The sequence below is a fragment of the Eurosta solidaginis genome, chromosome 3 (genome assembly GCF_040869045.1).
Source record: "Eurosta solidaginis isolate ZX-2024a chromosome 3, ASM4086904v1, whole genome shotgun sequence".
NCBI lineage: Eukaryota > Metazoa > Arthropoda > Insecta > Diptera > Tephritidae > Eurosta > Eurosta solidaginis.
The window spans coordinates 284,683,563-284,706,993 of NC_090321.1; the positions used below are offsets into that span (position 1 = coordinate 284,683,563).

General features: G+C 37.9%; 1 protein-coding gene across 1 annotated transcript in view; it reads left to right on the plus strand.

Annotated features, from left to right (window-relative positions):
* The window catches only part of LOC137245728 (GTP-binding protein Di-Ras2), a 121,284-nt gene that overhangs the window by 78,764 nt on the left and 19,089 nt on the right, over window positions 1-23,431 (plus strand). Inside the window, exon 4 of the mRNA XM_067776849.1 lies at window positions 2,724-2,887. Coding sequence (XP_067632950.1) covers window positions 2,724-2,887 — 164 coding nt within the window. The remainder of the gene's footprint in view (window positions 1-2,723; window positions 2,888-23,431) is intronic.

Genomic DNA, 23,431 nt, shown 5'->3' on the forward strand with positions numbered 1-23,431 from the left:
TCGAAAATTTATAAAAATGGAAATAATGAGATAATTCAGAAACGAATACCGCTAAGCTAATGAAATTTGGTGGGTGGATTGGTTTTATGAAGTAAAACATAAATTTCAACAAGTAAGGAAGTTTAATTTCGGGTGTAACCGAGCATTACATACTCAGTTGAGAGCTATGGTGACAAGATAAGGGAAAATAACTATGTAGGAAAACGAACAGAAGCTAACCCTGGAATGTGTTTGTATGACATGTGTATCAAACGAAAGGTGTTAATGAGTATTTTAAAAGGGAGTTGGCCTTAGTTCTATAGGTGGACGCCTCTTCGAGATATCGCCATAAAGGTGGACCAGGGTGACTCTAGAATATGTTTGTACGATATGGGTATCAAATGAAAGGTGCTAATGAGTATTTTAAAAGGGCGTGGGGCTTAGTTCTATAGGTGGTCGCCTTTTCGAGATATCGCCATAAAGGTGGACCAGGGGTGACTCTAGAATGTGTTTGTACGATATGGGTATCAAATTAAAGGTATTAATGAGGGTTTTAAAAGGGAGTGGTCCTTAGTTGTATATGTGAAGGCGTTTTCGAGATATCGACAAAAATGGGGACCAGGGTGACCCAGAACATCATCTGTTGGATACCGCCAATTTATTTATATATGTAATACCACGAATAGTATTCCTGCCAAGATTTCAAAGGTTTTTTTTATTTCGCCTTGCAGAACTTTTTTATTTTCGTCTACTTAATATGGTAGGTGTCACACCCATTTTTCAAAATTTGTTTCTAAAGTTATATTTTGCGTCAATAAACCAATCCAATTACCATGTTTCATTCCTTTTTTCGTATTTGGTATACAATTATGGCATTTTTTTTCATTTTTCGTAATTTTCGATATCGAAAAAGTGGGCGTGGTCATAATCGGATTTCGGCCATTTTTTATACCAATGCAAAGTGTGTTCAGATAAGTACGTGAACTGAGTTTAGAAAAGATATATCGATTTTTGCTCAAGTTATCGTGTTAACGGCCGAGCGGAAGGACAGACGGTAGACTGTGTATAAAAAGTGGGCGTGGCTTCAACCGATTTCGCCCTTTTTCACAGAAATAAGTTATCGTCCTAGAATCTAAGCCCCTACCAAATTTCACAAGGATTGGTAAATTTTTGTTCGACTTATGGCATTAAAAGTATCCTAGACAAATTAAATGAAAAAGGGCGGAGCCACGCCCATTTTGAAATTTTCTTTTATTTTAGTATTTTGTTGTACCATATCATGACTGGAGTTGAACGTTGACATAATTTACTTATACACTATAAAGATATTAAATTTTTTGTTTAAATTTGATTTTGCTAATTTTTATGAAGCATACATATAGTAATAGGAGTAACGTTCCTGCCAAATTTCATTATGATATCTTCAACGACTGCCAAATTACAGCTTGCAAAACTTTTAAATTACCTTCTTTTAAAAGTGGGCGGGGCCACGCCCATTGCCCAAAATTTTACTAATTTTCTATTCTGCGTCATGAGGTCAACCAACCTACCAAGTTTCTTCGCTTTACGCGTCTTTGGTAATGAATTATCGCACTTTTTCGGTTTTTCGAAATTTTCGATATCGAAAAAGTGGGCGTGGTTATAGTCCGATATCGTTCATTTTAAATAGCGATCTGTGATGATTGCTCAGGAATCTACATACCAAATTTCATCAAGATACCTCAAAATTTACTCAAGTTATCGTGTTAACGGACGGACGGACGGACGGACGGACATGGCTCAATCAAATTTTTTTTCGATCCTGATGATTTTGATATATGGAAGTCTATATCTATCTCGTTTCCTTTATACCTGTTCAACCAACCGTTATCCAATCAAAGTTAATATACTCTGTGAGCTCTGCTCAACTGAGTATAAAAATGTTGGAACATGGACGTGGCACCCAAATTTAGAAAAGAAAATTTGGAAGTTTAACAAGCCGTAAATCAAAAGTCGTTAAAGATATTACATTGAAGTTTCGAAGAGACACTATCGTTGACAAATTATATAAACTGAGTGTAGACAATCAAAATCGTTAAAAGACCACGCCCTCTTTTCCTAAAGGTTCAGCTTTAACAAAGTTTGCAATACCTTGATGGTATTTAACTACATTTGACTGATATTCTACCTCAGTAATGGTATGGTTGAGCTAAGAACAAAACTTAAACAAATTTTGAAAACGGGGATTAACCTACCCTTTTTTTTGTTACTCTTTACAAAATACTTTTAATGCCATAATTTGAACAAAAATCTCCCAATCCGAACGAAATTTTCCATAACCATTTTTTTCAAAGCTACAACTCTTTGCTCTGAAAATGAGCGAAAGCGCCTGAAAGTTACTCCTACTTCAGCGTTACAAGTGCACATCTGGGTATGTAATGTTCGGTTTCACCCGAACTTAAACTTTCTTACTTGTTTTGCCTACAAATTAGTTGCTCCTAAAGTTCTTATGCCGACTCCGAGCAGTTGGTTTTTAGAGTCGGCCAGTATGAACTCAAGATCGATTGATTGGGCAAGTTGAAGCAAATATTAACTTTAGCTACGTCTTGGCGATTTTAAACAGAGAGAATCTACGCAACTGGCAGAACAATTAAAAAAACAATTTCCTTTGTCGCTTAAAAACGATTCCAATTACATTTTGTGTACTGTCAATGTGTTTACTTTGTTTTAAGCATATTTGTTTTTGTTTTTGCTCTTATTTACAGGGCGAAAGTGCTGGAGTGTTCTGCCAAGGAGGATCACAACGTGACTGACCTCTTCAAAACGTTGCTATCATTGTCGCGATTTCTCCCCATTGGGAGCAATAATGATGGCACAAGTGGACTAAAGAGACGCTCTTCGGCATACGTTAGCGCATCGTCAAGTAGAAGTAAGTACACTTACAGCTAAATTTACACAAAGCATACAAACTAAGTAAACTAAAGCAAGTAACCAAAGCGTGAAAGTAAAATGAAAAAAAAGATAAAAAAGGGCAACCCAGAGTGCGTAAAATAATGAAATGAGCAAGAAAGAAAAACAAAAATAAAGTTAAATGAAATTATGCTGCCAGTAACTAGTGAGTACTTAAATATTCGCACCCTCCAACGCAATTGTCGTCCAACTTACAACTTAAGCAGCAGTTACCCACCGACGTGTATAACGCATGTACACGTATGCCGTACGTACACACATTTGAGCGAAAGTTATGCCCGTACTGGCAACGAAAAAAATGTTGCCATCGATCTGTTTAAATGCATGCATATGGAACCATCAACTTTTTCTATTTTAATTTTTGATGTTGTAAAAGGCTGGAATTAACATTAAACAAGTATAAATAGATTACATATTTATAATCTGCACTTTTACATAATTATTTCGAATAATTTCTACAATTTTTCAATTTTTAATTAGGTGTTTTTGCATAAAACTGCAAACTGTCAAAAATTTCCGCACAAAAGTTTACTAGGCAACTCTGTCTAGTGAGAGAGCGATCAGCTGACGCGTTCTTACGGAAAAAATCGAAATTGTTTTGATTTCTACGTAGCATAATGTTACCCACGAACGTACGTACAAAAAACGTGTCAGCTGACACGACCTATCTTATGAACCGACGTTCAACGCACATACGTGCGTAGCCCGGAACGTAGAAATCAAAACAATTTTGATTTTTTCCGTAGGAACGTGTCAGCTGATCGCTCTCTCACAAGACAGAGTTGCCTAGTAAACTTTTGCGTCCTAATTTTTGCAGTTTTTATGCAAAAACACCTAATTAAAATTTGAAAAATTGTGCAAATAATTCGAAATAATTATATAAAAGTTCAGATTATAAATATGTAATCTATTTATACTTATTTTATATTAATTCCAGCCTTCTGCAACATCAAAAATTAAAACAGAAAAAGTTGATGGTTCCATATGCATGCATTTAAACAGGTCGATGGCAACATTTTTTTCGTTGCCAGTACGGGCATAACTTTCGCTCAAATGTGTGTACATACGGCATACGTATACGTACGTTATACACGTCGGTGGGTAACTACAGCTTAACGTTTAAAGCAGTCGATACAAATAACCGGCGAACATCAATTGGCATTGAGAGAATAATAGCTCCGACACATAAGCACTTTTTTATATAGATGAGTTTAACACAAGCTTATGCATTATGAGTTGAATGCACGTTAGTTTTATGGAGAATGATAGAATGAGCGACACTGGCGCCATCTGATATTGAAAAGTAGCCAACTCCCCAATTTTATTCCAAGCAAATCATAAGAAGAAAAATTTGACATTTGCTTTGGCTAAGGGTGTTGGCACACTTTGAAAGCGAAATTATTTTTCCCACTGGTTGGCAACTGTTCTAACTTTTTTCGCAATTAAAAACTGCAAAATAACAATCAAATACGACACAAAATATGTTAGCAAGTACTTTTTTTGTATAGGGAGAATGTTTGCAACAGTGCTTCGCGAAATTTTATATGTGAATGGGCAAGGCGTAATAAATTTCAATTACCAAGTCTGAAGTTCCTTCATATTTACAAATGCAGCATCTTGGTTGATTGTGGCGCTATTATTGGAATGCATAGGCTTTTGTTAAACGCATCTATATGAAAAATGTCATTGTACCGCGGCCTTAACAAATTGCAGCAGCTCTCGTTTGTCCTGCTTCAATTGGGATGACGTTTTTCAGCGCCAACTCTGGGGAGAAATATTTTATTTAAACATAATACATATTCCCTTACTTCTCATAATTATATTTCACTTTTGCAACGTTGCCATAATATTGTGTGTGTGTGTGTGTGTGAGTTTTGCACCTGTGTAGAAACATAGACATTATGTAAATATGTGTGTAACTAAAAATTTAATTGAGTTGTCTAACTAACTACGAAGCTATAACAGCGCGAGAAGATGGTGCAAAATAAACACATTGGATTTGCAGGCAACGAACCCAAAGAACGCTAATTAATTAATTAAATAATAAAAAATATTTGAAATTATAGCATTTTTTGCGCATTAGTGTGTAACAGCCAGAAGGAATGATGCAGATGTATATTAATGGAAATTGCGCTTACCTACACCAAAATATTGATAGGTTGCGGCTGTCGGTAGTATCACAACTGTTCACACCCCTTGCTACTACATTGCTTCAATTGTAACACAGAGAGTTGTACCTTTAATTACCACTACAAACGCCTTACTGTATTTGCGATCAGCAAGAGAAAGATATTCACCGACACGACGATTCCATGTCTTCTTTATATATCAGGGGACTGTGAGTAAATACATACAACCAACAGCTGATACCTCCATCACTCATCACCAAGACACTGGAGCTTCTGCCACCATGTTACCTAATCGATTCAGATCCAGAAGGTCCAGTAAAAGGTCGTATTAAGTCGTTCCTGAGATGTCTTGGCATATACCTTAATAACGCTTTTTACCGCAACATACCAGATCTATATCCGGCAAAGGACGATTAACATCGATACCATTACCCAAAATCTTCTGGGAGTGTCTTTATCGCTTTTAGCAACAACAACTACAACTTTTTTCAATTGCAAATTAAAATCGGATTTAAAGTTAAGCGGTTAAGTTGCTATTTGATTGAATGAATTGGTATTAGACATGATGTTGTAAGAATGGCCCCGCTGATTTCCACCAGCGCCATTGCACTTCCACTAAAAGCTGTGTCCCTTAACTTTTATACCCGCCACTGCGCTATGATTTGCTCAGTCTCTTGCATTCATACTCGTCTATAATATTTGTGTTTTACATTCTCGAACACTTGTGCGACATATCGGCGTTTGCACTGTTCCAAGTATTCATTCACTACAACTCTTCCACATCGACGGTAGGGCACTTCTAGCTTTTCCAAATTACTACCGAAAGGTAGTGCCTTGTTTTTAGGCCTAAACTTTTTTTTTTTTTTTGACGTGCGTTATTTCCCTTTCTCGACTGGCGTTATTTTCCTTTTGAAAATTAAAAGTTCCTGCAAGATCAAAATTTATAAAAAAAAAAAGCGCCATAGCCGAAAATTTTCTGTTATATTTTGTAAAATAAATACAGGAGTTGAATGAAAAAGGTCCGTTTCCCTTTTTCATTCGTTAGTATTATTAACAACATCTGTGTTCTCGAAAAGTAAACAAATTAATTATTTAATTATACAGCAATACCTAAATGTAAAAAAATAATAATAGTGCTTATTTCCTTTTCTCGGCTGGCCTTATGTCCCTTTTGAAAATTAAAACAACCTACAAAATAACAAAATTTAAAAAACAAGAAGCGCCGCTGGCGAAAATTTTCATTTTTTTATGAATTCATTACATACACGGAGTTTAATGAAAAATATATAAAAAAGTGATGTTACTACCATAGTAACTTTAACAACAACAAGAAATTACTTATAAATTCTTTGTAACAATTGAACTGATTAATACTCGTTGGGAAACTCTCAAATAACATTTATGCCAAATTTCATATATCAAACCTCTTTAGTTTCCGATTAAATAAAATGGTCCCTTAATGTATAGCCAACCCTTCCATTTTACTTCACTTATTTTTTTTTTTTTATAATGTTTTATTTCATTTAATTTTTTTTTCTTTAATTTTTTATTTTGTTTTATTTAAAATTTTTTTATTTTGTATTATTGTAATTTATTATTTGTTTCCATTTTATTACAATGTGAGCATGGAAATGTTTATAATAAGTTACAAATGGTAATAGGGAAATAGGCGTTATTTCCTTTAAAAGGGCGATAATGCTCGCGGACTTTATCTCCCTTTAGAAAAAAAATAAAGGCCGCGGTATTTATTTCCTTATGTAGGCGGATGTGAAATTAATTGAGCTGTATGCAAATATATCACGCGAGGTTTTCTGAAAAAATCGTCGGCATCGGTTTTGGATGTACTGCATATAGCCCATAGAACCCGTTTCCCTTATAAGAGAATTTTCATCGTAATTTTCTTAACTCTATATCCGATTATGTGTCTTAAAAACTATGTGAAATAATAGACGGTGTATGTTCTTTGGTGGAACAGAAAACAGTTTTGCGCTTACTTAATTTTTTTTATTTTTTGCAAGTTTGACCAACTCAACCTGCGCGATCGTAGATAAGAAATCTAGTACACGTGTATGTTATATGTGTGGCATTGCAGTTGTAAGTTGTTGTATTTTGAGACTGCACGTGCTATGAATTCGATGCAAAACGTTAATAGCAATAACAATGCGGCCTTCATATATGTTGCCATAGGAGTTTTAATAGCAGCAAAAGTTCAGTGTGCCGTAACATTTTTGGCCTTCTTTGTAGTGCGAACTAATGATTTTTGTGTGAGTGTGTGTGTATTTTTGCCTGCAGTGTTGATGCCGTCACAGACAAAACTATTTGAAATAAAGCTTCAACTCGCGCCGTATGTGTCGAGTCTCCAATAAAGTCCCCTTAAGGCACAGTGCATACGCAATCACATTCTCTGCTTAATCAACTTTCTCATTTCCTAGGCAACTCTTGCTCCGCACTTTCCATGCGCTGCTGCATTCTGAGGTTCTTTATTTTACCGCAAAATTCCTTGTATTTCTTCTTCTGGAAAATTTACATGCAATTATTTTGTCGTTGAAACATTTTCTTGATTTGCTTCATTCATTAATTTTGTCTTTCTACTCAACGTACCGTTCATCCTGATATTAAATTCTTCGTAGCACTTGATGGCTTACTTTTACAATTAAAATAAAAATAATAAACATTCAATCAAGGAGTTAAATATGATGTCAGTTAGTGATGCCTCGTTGCTGTGAGTAATTTGTTGCAGAAAATTACATGACACAAAATCAGAGTTAGTTACGTGGGAGCAAAAAGTTGCTCATACGCCATGTTAGCTCATGAGTAAGAAGATGAATTTGCTTGCCTTCCAGCATTATTAAACTTATGTATTTAAAAAACAGCGGCCACCGTGGTGTGATGGTAGCGTGCTCCGCCTATCACACCGTATGCCCTGGGTTCAACTCCCGGGCAAAGCAACATCAAAATTTTAGAAATAAGATTTTTCAATTAGAAGAAATTTTTCTAAGCGGGGTCGCCCCTCGGCAGTGTCTGGCAAGCGCTCCGATTGTATTTCTGCCATGAAAAGCTCTCAGTGAAAACTCATCTGCCTTGCAGATGCCGTTCGGAGTCGGCATAAAACATGTAGGTCCCGTCCGGCCAATTTGTAGGGAAAAATCAAGAGGAGCACGACGCAAATTGGAAGAGAAGCTCGGCCTTAGACCTCTTCGGAGGTTATCGCGCCTTACATTTATTTTTTTTTATTTAAAAAACAGTAAGCACGCGATAAACTAATCCCCTTATGACTTTGAGCTCTCCGGTGTCTGGGCTTAACTCACTTTGACGCTATCTTTTTGACGCATTGCTTTATCGATTGCATATCATGGCCACATCACATCCTTAAGCTCTTATGTCACACAATCTTTATTACTTTTGATTGCTAGCAAATTATGTTCTTTGCTTTTATAATTATTTTTATACCCATCTGCACTTGTACACAGGGTATTATAACATAAATAAAATAACGGTGTGTTGTAATCATATAAAAGAATAGATATAGAGACAAACATCCATATATCAAAATTATGAGTAACGAAACCGATTTTGAATAGGATGTTTATCCATCCGTTTGCCCCCCTCTCTGTTCCCCCGTACATCCGTTAACATCATAACTTGAGAAGAATGGAAAATATCGAGTAATTTATTTACAAAGGCAGAAATTCCAATAACTTTTGTATATATGTGCGTGATCCCGCCTTTTACTCCCAACAAAACTTTCGGAGCCTTTTCGCCATCATCAATTAGTCTATAATTCATTGAAATTTTCGTTTTCTTCATGCTAACTGAAGCACCAACTGTCAATTAAATGCAAGGCAAAATTGTAAACAACAGTCAGCTATTTGATTGCTTTTCGGGTATTTACGGTAGATGTTTGGGTTTCGTTTAACTGGGTTGTTTTTAACTGGGAGTTGGTCACCTTGTGTTATAAAAACCAAAAAGTCAAATGAAACTTACTGAAAGACTGCTCTCCTCCAAATAAATTCTTACTTAAATTAAGATGGTCAAAAAGTTCTTTATAAGTCGGGCAAAGACCCCACGAAATCGCACAGAGTTTGGTGAGAACATTGTTTCTATGACGGAACTGTTTTAAAGCCTACGAAAGCCAGTACATTTGAAATTGCTCTATGAATATCTCCTTAATGTATTTGTAACTCAGCTGGGTGTATAATGTTTGCTTTCACCCGACATTAAACTTCCTTACTTGCTTTTTCTTACTTTCACTTATTAGTTTTTTTTGTGCTCCTTTGTTCATTCATTCATTACATTTATCTGTTTGCGGTTTTAATTAAGAATTTTAACTGAACCCAACGTACGAGTACTCATTGGTAAACTGTTTGAACAAAATATAAGTATGTATGTATGAAAAGCGCGCTGAAGAGCGAGCGATGGCAGAGATAATCGGCTTATTGGCTGACAAGTTGCAACAATATGTCAAAGATAGCACACAATTTAAAGTTGTGTGTTGGATGAACAAGCGCATATGGTAACGGTACCTTTGTTAATATTGCTAGGACGATGAGGAAACCGTCAAGTCCTTTAAGTAGCTGTAAAGGATAGTAAAGATGGAAAAGTAAACGAATGTTGATTACATCAAGAACAAATTTCATTTATACACACTCACAATGGTTTGGTCAATTTGTTACATAATTTGATTACTACATACATACATATGTCGGTGTACACATAAGAAAGAATTTATAGCAAAGTATCTGTAGTAGCGAATACAAAAATACAAATTTCGTCAATTAAGTTTTGTTTGTCTTTTTTTGTTTTTTTTTTTTGATATTTTTTTTTTGATTTCGTGAAACTATGTAAGCCAACGAAAGGAAAACGTTTGCACAAATATTTGAAACCTCCAGAAAATTTCAAACTTTTTGTTTGTTTGTATGATTTAATCGGGGATTGCCCGTATTGCTTTTTTAAATGTATGAAAATATTTACTTACTTACTTACTTAATTGGCGCTTAACCGTCTAAACGGTTATGGCCTTCCAACAAGGCGCGCCAGTCGCTCCTTCGCTCCGCCAACCGGCGCCAATTGGTCACACCAAGGGAGTTTAAATCGTTTTCCACCTGGTCCTTACAACGGAGTGGGGCCGCCCTCTACCTCTGCTTCCATAGGCTGGTTCCGATAGATACACTTTCTTGGCCGGAGCATCATCTTTCATTCGCATAACATGGCCTAGCCAGCGCAGCCGCTGCGTTTTAATTCGCTGGACTATGTTGATGTCTGCGTATAGCTCGTACAGCTCATCATTAAATCTTCTTCGGTACTCGCCATCGCCAACGCGTAGAGGTCCATAAATCTTTCGAAGAACTTTTCTCTCGAACACTCCCAAAGCCGCTTCATCTGCTGTTGTCATGGTCCATGCTTCTGCCCCATATAGCAGGATGGGTACGATAAGTGACTTGTAGAGTATGATTTTCGTTCGCCGAGAGAGGACTTTACTTTTCAATTGCCTACCTAGTCCAAAGTAGCATTTATTGGCAAAATTGATTCTTCGCTGGATTTCAGTGCTGATGTTTGTTGCTAGTGTTGATGCTGGTTCCCAAATAAACGAAGTCTTTTACTATTTCGAAATTATGGCTGCCAACAGTAGCGTGGTTGCCAAGGCGCATATGCGCTGACTCTTTGCTCGATGACAGCAGGTACTTCGTTTTGTCCTCATTCACCATCAAACCCATCTTTACCGCTTCTTTTTCCAGCTTGGAGTAAGCAGAACTAACAGCGCGGGTGTTTAGGCCGATGATATCAATATCATCAGCATATGCCAGTAATTGCACGCTTTTATAGTATATTGTTCCAGTGCGGGTAAGTTCTGCAGCTAGTATAATTTTCTCCAGCATCAAATTAAAGAAATCGCACGATAGCGGGTCACCCTGTCTGAAACCTCGTTTAGTTTCGAACGGCTCGGAGAGGTCCTTCCCAATTCTGACTGAGCTGATGGTGTTGCTCAACGTCATTTTGCACAGCCGTATAAGTTTTGCGGGGAAACCAAATTCAGACATAGCGGCATATAGGCAGCTCCTTTTCGTGCTGTCGAAGGCGGCTTTAAAGTCGACGAAGAGGTGATGTGTGTCGATTCTCTTTTCACGGGTTTTTTCCAAGATTTGGCGCATTGTGAAAATCTGGTCGATGGTAGATTTACCAGGTCTGAAGCCGCACTGATAGGGTCCAATCAGCCGGTTCACGGTGGGCTTCAATCTTTCGCACAATACACTTGAAAGCACCTTATATGCGATATTAAGAAGGCTGATTCCACGATAGTTGGTGCATTTTGCAGTATCCCCTTTCTTGTGGACTGGGCAAAGAACACTTAGATTCCAACCGTCGGGCATGCTTTCGTCCGCCCATATTTTGCTAAGAAGCTGCTGCATGCGCCTCACCAACTCCTCGCCGCCGAACTTGAATAGCTCCGCAGGCAATCCATCACCGCCCACGGCCTTGTTGTTTTTCAATCTGGTTATTGCTATTCTAACTTCGTCATAATCGGGCGGGGGGACATATATTCCATCATCATCGATTGCGGGATCGGGTTCTTCATCTCTGCGCGGTGAATTGCTGCCTCCATTTAGGAGAGCAGAGAAGTGTTCCCTCCATAATCTAAGCACTCTCTGGACATCAGTTACAAGGTCGCCGTTTTCATTCCTACAGGAGTTTGCCCCGGTCTTAAAACCTTCCGTCTGTCGCCGTATTTTTTGGTAGAATTTTCGGGCGTTATTCCTGGTGGCTAGCAGCTCAAGCTCCTCGCACTCACGCCTTTCTGCTTCTGCTTTTTTCTTCCTGAAAAGGCGTCTCGCTTCCCTTTTCAACTCACGATAGCGTTCACACACTCCTCTTGTCGCGCTCGCTTTTAACATAGCCCTGTAGGCAGCGTCTTTTCTTTCGGTTGCAACGCGGCATTCTTCATCATACCAGTTGTTTTTTCGTGGCCGCCGGTAACCAATTTTTTCCTCGGTGGCAGTATGAAGTGCTTTGGAGATATGCTCCCACTGCTCCTGTATTCCTTCAGGATGAGTTGTGCCCTCAGAGAGCAGGTGTGAGAGTCGAGTTTCGAAATCATTGGCAGTCTGTTATGATTGAAGCTTTTCGACGTCTAGCTTTCCTTGTGTTTTTTGTTCCTTGTTTTTAGCCGCGTTGAGGCGGGTGCGTATTTTGGCTGCAACGAGATAATGGTCCGAATCGATGTTAGGTCCTCGGATCGTTCGCACATCTACAACACTGGAGGCATGACGTCCGTCTATCACCACGTGATCGATCTGATTGCGAGTATTTCGATCAGGAGACAGCCATGTAGCTTGATGTATCTTTTTATGCATGAACCTCGTGCTTGATATGACCATGTTTCGAGCACCGGCAAAGTCAATCAGCCTCAGTCCGTTAGGAGAAGTTTCATTGTGTAGGCTGAACTTTCCGACTGTAGGGCCAAAAACACCTTCTTTGCCCACCCTGGCGTTAAAGTCGCCAAGCACGACTTTTATATCATGACGGGGGCAGCGCTCGTATGTGGGTTCTAATTGTTCATAAAAAGTGTCTTTCACCTCATCGTCTTTCTCCTCTGTCGGCGCATGGGCGCAGATGAATGATATATTAAAAAATTTTGCTTTTATTCGAATAGCGGCGAGACGCACGTCCACAGGCGTGAACGCCAGCACTTGGCGACAAAGTCTCTCTCCCACCACGAATCCGACGCCGAAACTGCGCTTATTCGCATGGCCACTCCAATATATGTCACAATTTTTGATCTTCTTTCTTCCTTGCTTCGTCCAACGCATTTCTTGGATGGCGGTGATGTCAGATTTTGCTTTGACGAGGACATCAACCAGCCGGGCATCTGCACCAATCCCATTCAGGGAGCGGACGTTCCAGGTGCAATAAAATGAAAATATTTATTTGAAGCAATTTTTTAATTTTATAATTTATTTAATAACTTGGGAAAAATTTAAGCAACGTGACATCAGGACGGATGTTTAGAGTTCTCTGATTTTCTTTTGGTATGCGCAGCTTCTCTGGGTATAACTTCCACACAAAAGATGTACGCAATGGAGGCGGCCTCGGGTTTATCACCCACCAATCAGTGCAATATAATCTATTTGATTCCTACATCGGCCGCAGAGACAGTGTCCTGGAGCGTCAAGGCATATCTATCCGGTCAGGGGATGTAAATTTAGAAATTATCAATACCTACATCCCTCCTGTCACCTGTTGCCCCAGTGGATACTGCCCTGACATCAGCGCACTACTTACTGGCGATAATCGCATTAATGCCCTCCACGATCTATCGCATTCCAACCTACAGGCGGATAGCAGGGGTGAGATGGTGGCGGACCAAATAGAAGAAAGGGCGTTCTGCACGATAAACGGGGACGCCCCTAGTCGTATGGTAGACAGCTCTCATAGTTCGCCAGATATATCAATCGTGACCGCATGACTCGTAAACTGCTTCAATTGGCAGCCGATGGTAATATTGGCATCCGGCCCCCTACCCATACTCTTTTCGCTCGAGCGATCTGCCGACTTCATCACTACTGAACAACGCAGTTTCGTCAATTTTAAATAGGAAAGTGGGATGATTACAAAACTTATACTGACAATCGTTTTGCTGCCCTCCCTTTTCCAACTGACGTCCGTCAAAAGGAGCGTACTTTCCGCAAGGTCATTAAATCCACTTCGGCTCGTTTTATTCCCGCCGAAAGAATCCCGGAAATCCGGCTACATTTTCCAGCGGAGGCCGCAACTTCAGCGGGAGAATATGACTTCATAGAACAGCACGACCCTGGGGACCCCCAAATAAGGGATAAAAACCAACGCATCAGATTGCTAGTGGACGAACACATGTGGGCGAAATGGGAGAAGCACTTAAAGGTAATTCTACACGACAGCATGACACTGCTAATACGCGTCCAAAAATATCGAGTTAGGTGTCAAACAATGCGTCTTGATATCAGTATTAATAATCCAAAACCGGAAAATAAAAATTTTAACTTGGTCAAAATACATTAACGAAAAACCGAAAAATTACCCGCGGGTTCCTCCGAATACGAGGGTGGTATCCATAGTATTTTCGCACAGAATACCTTTTTGCATAGGCGGTCTTCGGCCGCGCTTATAAAAAATTACCCTCGGTGGGTCCAACACCGGTTTGGAGACCAAAACTACATCCGCGCAAAACACTTATGTTCACAATTTTGTTTGTGGGTACACAACATTACAACAACCACATGAACATCGCCAAATTCAACTGCAAATATCTCCGGACAGATATAAAATTTTTATTTTCCGGCTTCGGATTATCGTTGTCGAGATTAATACGCGTCTTTTGACACCTCTTTCGATATTTTTGGACGCGTATTAGCAGTGTCATGCTGTCGTGTGTGAACGCTATCGTGAGTTGAAAAGGGAAGCGAGACGCCTTTTCAGGAAGAAAAAAGCAGAAGCAGAAAGGCGTGAGTGCGAGGAGCTTGAGCTGCTAGCCACCAGGAATAACGCCCGAAAATTCTACCAAAAAATACGGCGACAGACGGAAGGTTTTAAGACCGGGGCAAACTCCTGTAGGAATGAAAACGGCGACCTTGTAACTGATGTCCAGAGAGTGCTTAGATTATGGAGGGAACACTTCTCTGCTCTCCTAAATGGAGGCAGCAATTCACCGCGCAGAGATGAAGAACCCGATCCCGCAATCGATGATGATGGAATATATGTCCCCCCGCCCGATTATGACGAAGTTAGAATAGCAATAACCAGATTGAAAAACAACAAGGCCGTAGGCGCTGATGGATTGCCTGCGGAGCTATTCAAGTTCGGCGGCGAGGAGTTGGTAAGGCTCATGCAGCAGCTTCTTAGCAAAATATGGGCGGACGAAAGCATGCCCGACGGTTGGAATCTAAGTGTTCTTTGCCCAGTCCACAAGAAGGGGGATACTGCAAAATGCACCAACTATCGTGGAATCAGCCTTCTTAATATCGCATATAAGGTCCTTTCAAGTGTATTGTGCGAAAGATTGAAGCCCACCGTGAACCGGCTGATTGGACCTTATCAGTGCGGCTTCAGACCTGGTAAATTTACCATCGACCAGATTTTCACAATGCGCCAAATCTTGGAAAAAACCCGTGAAAAGAGAATCGACACACATCACCTCTTCGTCGACTTTAAAGCCGCCTTCGACAGCACGAAAAGGAGCTGCCTATATGCCGCTATGTCTGAATTTGGTTTCCCCGCAAAACTTATACGGCTGTGCAAAATGACGTTGAGCAACACCATCAGCTCAGTCAGAATTGGGAAGGACCTCTCCGAGCCGTTCGAAACTAAACGAGGTTTCAGACAGGGTGACCCGCTATCGTGCGATTTCTTTAATTTGATGCTGGAGAAAATTATACTAGCTGCAGAACTTACCCGCACTGGAACAATATACTATAAAAGCGTGCAATTACTGGCATATGCTGATGACATTGATATCATCGGCCTAAACACCCGCGCTGTTAGTTCTGCTTACTCCAAGCTGGAAAAAGAAGCGGTAAAGATGGGTTTGATGGTGAATGAGGACAAAACGAAGTACCTGCTGTCATCGAGCAAAGAGTCAGCGCATATGCGCCTTGGCAACCACGCTACTGTTGGCAGCCATAATTTCGAAATAGTAAAAGACTTCGTTTATTTGGGAACCAGCATCAACATTAGCAACAACATCAGCACTGAAATCCAGCGAAGAATCAATCTTGCCAATAAATGCTACTTTGGACTAGGTAGGCAACTGAAAAGTAAAGTCCTCTCTCGGCGAACGAAAATCATACTCTACAAGTCACTTATCGTACCCGTCCTGCTATATGGGGCAGAAGCATGGACCATGACAACAGCAGATGAAGCGGCTTTGGGAGTGTTCGAGAGAAAAGTTCTTCGAAAGATTTATGGACCTCTACGCGTTGGCGATGGCGAGTACCGAAGAAGATTTAATGATGAGCTGTACGAGCTATACGCAGACATCAACATAGTCCAGCGAATTAAAACGCAGCGGCTGCGCTGGCTAGGCCATGTTATGCGAATGAAAGATGATGCTCCGGCCAAGAAAGTGTATCTATCGGAACCAGCCTATGGAAGCAGAGGTAGAGGGCGGCCCCCACTCCGTTGGAAGGACCAGGTGGAAAACGATTTAAACTCCCTTGGTGTGACCAATTGGCGCCGGTTGGCGGAGCGAAGGAGCGACTGGCGCGCCTTGTTCGACGGCCATAACCGTTTAGACGGTTAAGCGCCAATTAAGTAAGTAAGTAAGTAACCAACTCTGTCTTGAAGCCAATAAATTAATATAATAATTAATTATTTACAGACTAGTAAAACCAAACATAATATTATTATTTTGTATTTTTTTTTTTTTTTGCATTTTTTTATTTAAACCGATTGAAGACTGAGCTTCATTGAACTTAGATTTTTTTCGCATTTCGAAAAAACCCAACTGAAGATATTTAGATTACCTCGGATTTTTTTTTTTTTTTGCTTTTAACGTGGGCAAATCGACCTCAGTGCGATACCACAACAACAGCATAATTAATGACTGTATTGGTGTGGCCTATACTGATTTAGAGGCAAATCGGCTTTTCCCCTCCAAAACTTATTGCAATACGAAAAACTATGAAAGAAATTCTTATAGTAAAATTTGATTTGGCAAACAATGCAAGATTAAAAGCCGATGAAGTGGTTTTTATAATATTCATATGAACTTTGTTAATTTTGTTCTTAAAATATAAGAGTGTCGCATCGATGTAAAATTTTAAGATTTCAGTTATTTCCATGGTTTCCAACATAAAATTTGATTATAATTGTACGTTTGGCAAAAAGAGCACCTTGTGAGTGGCCTCATTGTTTTAACTTCGAAAAACACCCGATTAAAGATATGGAGTTATTCAATTTGTGCCACTAGCGATGGAAAATCGAGCAGGCGCAAACACCAGTAAAAAAAATTTCAGTGCTGGTTGACTATCACAGCTTTAGAGTCCAATCAGCTTTATTTCCATAACAGCTTAACGATTTTATTTAATATTTTAATTTTTAATTAAATTTTATTTACGATATAAACAAATCATATAGTACTTAAGCAAGTATAGATGTGGTAAGAGGTTACATACGCTCATTAGAGTGTTACATTTTCGCAGGATAGCTTAAATTTTTTTAAAAGCTTTAATTATTTTTGTTTTTTTTTTTTATCAAAAATCAGATTTTCTTCTAAGAAAGAAAATATATCGCCTTTAAAGCAAACACCCTAGCATTGTGCATAATCGTGTATGTAATATTTGCGCACAAAAATGCTGTTATATTAAAAATGAATATTGTTATAGTTTTGGCTAAAGTGATTATTGTATATTTTTTCATTATTTTCCAGTTAGTCCATAACTTTGCATGTTTGCCCGCTTCTCCGCCTCTTAGTCAGTCCGCCTGTCCACTCGTTTGTTCATTTTCCTCTGACAAGTGCGCACTGATGTGGAGCAACACTAAAGCCGACAACAAAACAAAGGAAAACCACAATAACCGCTTCACAATTTCCATTCAAGTGCAACTTCTACTCATCTGTTATGTAAATAATTGTGTGTGTATGTGCTTTTGTTGCTGTATTGCATATGTATGATTGGTTGTGTGCACACGAGTGTGGGAATAACTTGAAGTGTTTGCTCAGTTGGTTGGCAACACTTCATTTGGTCGGGCATTTTGCGCATACATTTTGTTTTTTTTTGTTTGTTGTACTTGCGGTGCGGTGGGATCTTGCATGTCAGACTGAATATTGGGCCAAAAAGCAATTCATATGTAGATATATACATATGTATGTAAGTAGCTGTAGGTCTTTGTGATTGATATAATGACAGGACATTTCACATTTGTACTATTGCCAGCGAATCTAAAATATCCATGGAAATTTATTACGATATACAACGTGAATAGCTAATTTGTTCAAATATGGGGGGGGGGGGGGGGGGGGGGGGGGAGCCTTTGGCTTTGTTTCAATACTAGCTTTAGCCTCAGTAAGATATTTCATACAGTGCTATAAGAATATTTCAAGAAATTTCGCAAATTATAGCCCGTCAGTAGTATTCATTCCGCCTTAATAAAATTAAAATGTTCCCATAATCATTCATAATGGATACCAAGTAATCATAGTACAGAGCAGGCTTGAGCTATGCACATAACACTTATGATAAACTCCTAGGGATATGATGAACCTAATGTTCCAAAAATTGAAATAGTTAGGGAAGTAAGAACAGGAATGCCCTTACTCAAAAAAAAGCCGAGAAATTACAAGCTACCCTCCAAGGTGGTTAGTAAATTTATAAATTAACCCCTTAGTCGGACGAGCGCATTCCTTCAGAATGGAACTTCAGTATGCACTGCTGAAACCATAATTAGAGCGATCCCATTATCCGCGCCAATTATTACGGCCTTGGAGTTAATATGTCTAATATCGATCAGATCTGCCCTGTACGCCAAATAGTCATTTTAGCGTGCCTACTGGAACTTAGCGTGTTCATATCTGGCAATATATTGTAACGAATTTTCTGCAAATCCTGTTATTTGCAGCCTTCTGCTAAGTTCGAATCACTAAACTGTTGAATAAATAACTCCAATATTTAATAATGCAAAATGGCCTTTATTAAAGTACTTCACAATAAACAAATAAACTCTACTATTGCTCGCCAGATAGCGTCTTAAATCCAACTGATTCTCGCGCCTCTACTGTTGTCGCCTTATATACTGTCTGGTTTCCTCGTTGCATACTTCTAGGCTTTTCCATTCCAGAACTTACTAGTTAGTTATCAGCTACAAAATCACCAGCCACAACTACATTTATAGCTTCTCATATGCGCGTGAGTAATACTTGCACAAATTATTGCCCTCTCTTGTGAGCACCTCAGATAAAATATATGCATGTGTTTGTGCGTTGCTTCTCCGCTGAGTGTACGTACATATGTGTAGACATATGCTTAGCATCGGCTTAGAGATGATAGTATCCCTTAGTGCTGCTAATATTCGTTACAATATTTTGCTCAAAATAACATACCCCAAGCCAGCGTCAGTAATTCGGTATCTTTTGTTTTTAAAAATTGGAGTCAACTATCTCTAAAAAGATGAAGTGAATAAAGTGGATTCAAGGTGAACTTTGTGGTATTCTACTTTCATATCTGTTAAAAAGGAATAAAACTTGAAAGTTTTAGAAATCAAGAGCGGTATTCATTTTGAGTTTTACCAAAAAATGTATATGTATGTATTACTACCAGACCCCGTAGTCTCAGTTGTTCAAGAACTTTGGCTTTCATATGTTTCACTCTCTCTTACTTCTCCGTCCCTTCCTCTCACTCTCATTGCCCATCTCCCACCCCTCTCCTTCTCCTTCAGCTCGTTCCTCTCTTTCTCATTGAACATCTCCCACCTCCCTTCCCCCTCTCTTTCATCCACTGCTTTCTGGAAGATTTTCAGTACATGTTTAAAGTTTGTTTGTGATCGGTCACTCGAATTAGAGCGCAGCTGGGTCAGAAATGTCTCACATGGCCTTTTTGTTTTAATATTGCTCTTTCAGGCAGTAGGGATTGAACCAAAGAACTCTTCCATATGAGCCGAGTACACTATTATCGGTGTCATTCTCATGAAATCATCAATTTTTCATACCCCGGAGAGGTAAGGGGGTGGACCACCCTTTTTAGACAACATTTTTTGTTCAGCTTGGCGTGGGACTGGGACTAAGGGATAGGAAATAAGGGATGGAGAAGAATAAAAAGAACTAGAGAGAAGAAAAGCGAGGGAAGGAGAAAGAAAGAGAGAAAGGGATAGAGTTAGACGAAGATAGAGAGATAAGGATAGATGGAGGGGGTGGGAGAAAGAAAAGGAGCTAGAGAGAAAAGAAGTGAGGGGAAATACAAAGATAGAGAAAGAGAAAGGCAGGGGAGGGGGAGTGAATAAAATTATGAGGATAAGGGTGATGAGAAGGGGAAGGAGAGTTGAGCCCTTTTTTTGATTTTTTTCTTACTAATTTTTTTTCTCTGTGAGAAATCGTTTTGGGATGGAATTTGAATTTCCTTTCTAAATTCGAGCTATCTAAATTGAATAACGTTCGCTATTATTTCAGATGTGCTATAGTTTTGAAAGTTATTAGTTGTAACTGATATATGTATCAATATAAATTCATTTTCCTAGTTCCATATTCAATTCAAGCATAAAGAAACTTTCACATACTTTGATTCTTTTCAGTAAGAATATAAAAATTATCATTAATCTGTACTGGTAAAACTTTATGTTTTGTTTAAATCAGATTTTTTAAATTGATTGATGTGATTGTTTGTGCAAAAAGCAAACAAACAAAATTATTATATATCTATGTATATATATAAATGTAAATCGATCGTGTGAACAAGATTACGCTGGTTTCATTGGGCCACTTGAGAGCAGCGCACTTCCACAACTTCCATTAAAGAAAAAAGAAAAATCAATAAAAAAGTAGTTCAAAGTCAACAATATAAGCGCAACTGAATTAATCAAATGAACAATCACAACGAATGTCCACACAAACGAAATTACTTCTTTGTAGTACACTTTGAACATTCTCACACCCTCCATAGATCTGGTCCAAAAATTGATTGACCTTCAGTAGGCTTTTTTTTTTGTGTACTCCAAATTAGTGCTAAGTAATTACTTACAGAAAGAAACAATTTAATTATAATAAATGTTCAAAAAGCAAAAATGAAAACCAATTACAGCAAAGGAAAACAAAATTATGAAGGAAAAAACGGGAAAAATTTACGTTTACACACCAGACTATAAATAAACTTCTTCTTTGGTGTGAGTTTGCAAAAAAGTCTAAAATATAAATAATAAGCAAGAAAGATTTGAAAATAAAAAATCATCACTTGGCAATGTGTACGATTCGCTGCTCAGAAATCAGGAGAAAAATGCTTCAAGTGTTATTGAAACATATTGATGGGTTTAGTACTTGGGCTTATGACGAAGTGAAGTGAGTGAATCTCAGGCGGCAGTGATGAAATAAAATGGCAGTGAAGTTGGGTATTAGGTAAATGATGTGCAAATAATAGGACAGTTTTTAAAGGAGATTTAAATTTTAATAATGCAAATGTGTCGCACTTCTAAACAAAATTTCTACTAACTAGGGCTATCACCTCATCATCAAAGTTGTTATATACTAGTTAAGTACTAGTATTCCAAGTATCCCAACTACTTTGAGCTAAGTCCCTTTTCAGAGTCATATCAGATGGCATGTTAGTCGATCTAGGTATCAGCTGAATGCCTTTTGATGTCGGTACATATATCAGTATCCTACTAGTTAATATGCTAGTTTCTGGTATGCTAGACCTATTCGTATTGAAAAATCATGCGAAGATTGCCAAATTAAATAATATTCATTTTGTTTCCAATTCAATCATATAATATAAAAAAGGAATACCAAAATATCCTTAGAATATTAGTAAATTAACTATTCAGACTAATATAAATAAGCCCACAAAGTTCTAGGCAATGAACTAGAATGTTTGCTGAGTAGTTTGGCTTTTGACTGCAGGGATATTATATTTTATTTCTTTTAAATGCTCTTAACCGATTTAAAGAAAATATTGTTCATTCGTAAATGTCTTTAAAATGTTATCACCTATTTGAACTTTTTCCTAAAATTAGATGAGAATCACACGGAAGATATTTTACCCCGTACTTAAATAAAAAACTTACGGTTGCCACCTAACCTCATTATGCATATAAATTTGTTTGTTCATCCACCCACCACAATCTCATCTGATGTGTTTGGAATTTGGTACGTACATATTGTACCATATCTTAGGATTTTTTACCTAAGGGTTGCCACTTTGGATATTTTTGTAAGCTTGTCGCCTATTCGATTGGTAGTTATTAAGTTGGATGTGTAATTACGAAAATAAAAGTAAATGCATTTTGCGCTGAATATGAACATAAATGTTTATAAACCATATTATAATGTATATTCCTTTATATATCCAATATTGTAACCGAAGTTACCCAACTAATTTTAATAAAACTTGATACGTATATTTCTATATTCTACATTCAAGATCTTACTCTTTAGGTGTTGTCACTTTGTATAGTTTCGAAAGGCTGCCACCTATTTTGTTTTTTATTTTTATTAAATTATATATGTTAAAGTGGGTATCAAAGAAGAAGCATTACTCGCTTTATTGGAATAAATTAATTTTAAGTAGGGTTTGTACACTATTATGAATAGATTCCTCTGTGTGACCAATACTCACCAATTCGAAAGACATTTTGTAAATAGATCATATATTTCATTCTAAGATATCTTTCTAGGGTGCCAATGAGGTGCCAATGGGGATTTCTTTACAATTTTGCCACCTATTTGGAGCAATGTAGAAAATTAAATGAGATATGCCAATATGGGTACGAAGCATACGATAATTGCAGATCGTAAAGCTATAGAATTCTTGAGGCAAAATTGCATAACACCAAAATAAGATTGGTCACCCAATTGTTTGAAAATACGTTCGGCTCTATTATGAAGTACAGTGAAAGCTTACGAATGTGTGGTCTTTGATGAAGAATTTGGAAAAGATTTATCTACAGCTCCTGTAGAATAAAAATAAACTTAGAGGGAATTATATCTACTGGAAGCTGTCCTCAGATAAATAATTTTAGAAAGAAATAAAAAATCAACTTAAATCCGAGCACATCCATAGATATCGAACGTTCGCCAACAATTCTGAGTCAGATTGCGGCGCCGTCAATGAAATGTGATAAAGAAGCCAAAAATGCTATAATAAACGCTATTTCTACCACAGTCTCAACAGGAGCATTTAGATGTATGTAAAGAAAAAGGAATACCACACTGAAGCTGGCAGGAATATCACACAAGAAGCCGACAAATTCTATGAAAAGTCGTACCTACAGCGTGGGACTGCATAAACTTATTAAAATGGGGAACAACATTTCCAACTGTGTTTAAGAAAGATTTGACAAAAAAAGTGAATGAATGAGCAAAGAAACTATGGCAGTTCTTAAAAAAAATGGGAAAGTGACTCCAAACAAAATGTGACTGACTTTTTAAAATTTATTTAAGCTGATGCTGGAGAATATAATTCAAATAGTTTTCTTACTATAAGCGAAATGTACTAACTTTCTACGTTTACTTCAAACTAACAATTTAATATAAAAGATTGAAATAATTAAACCAGACTTAGTATCTAATTAATGATATTTTCGCAAAATTAATGCATAAGCTAGATTTTGTCAGCCACAATCCATTTTGCCGCTAACCGGCGAGTATCTCAATTGCAGCAATTTATTTAATATTTATTATCATAAATTAATTAATTTATTTAATA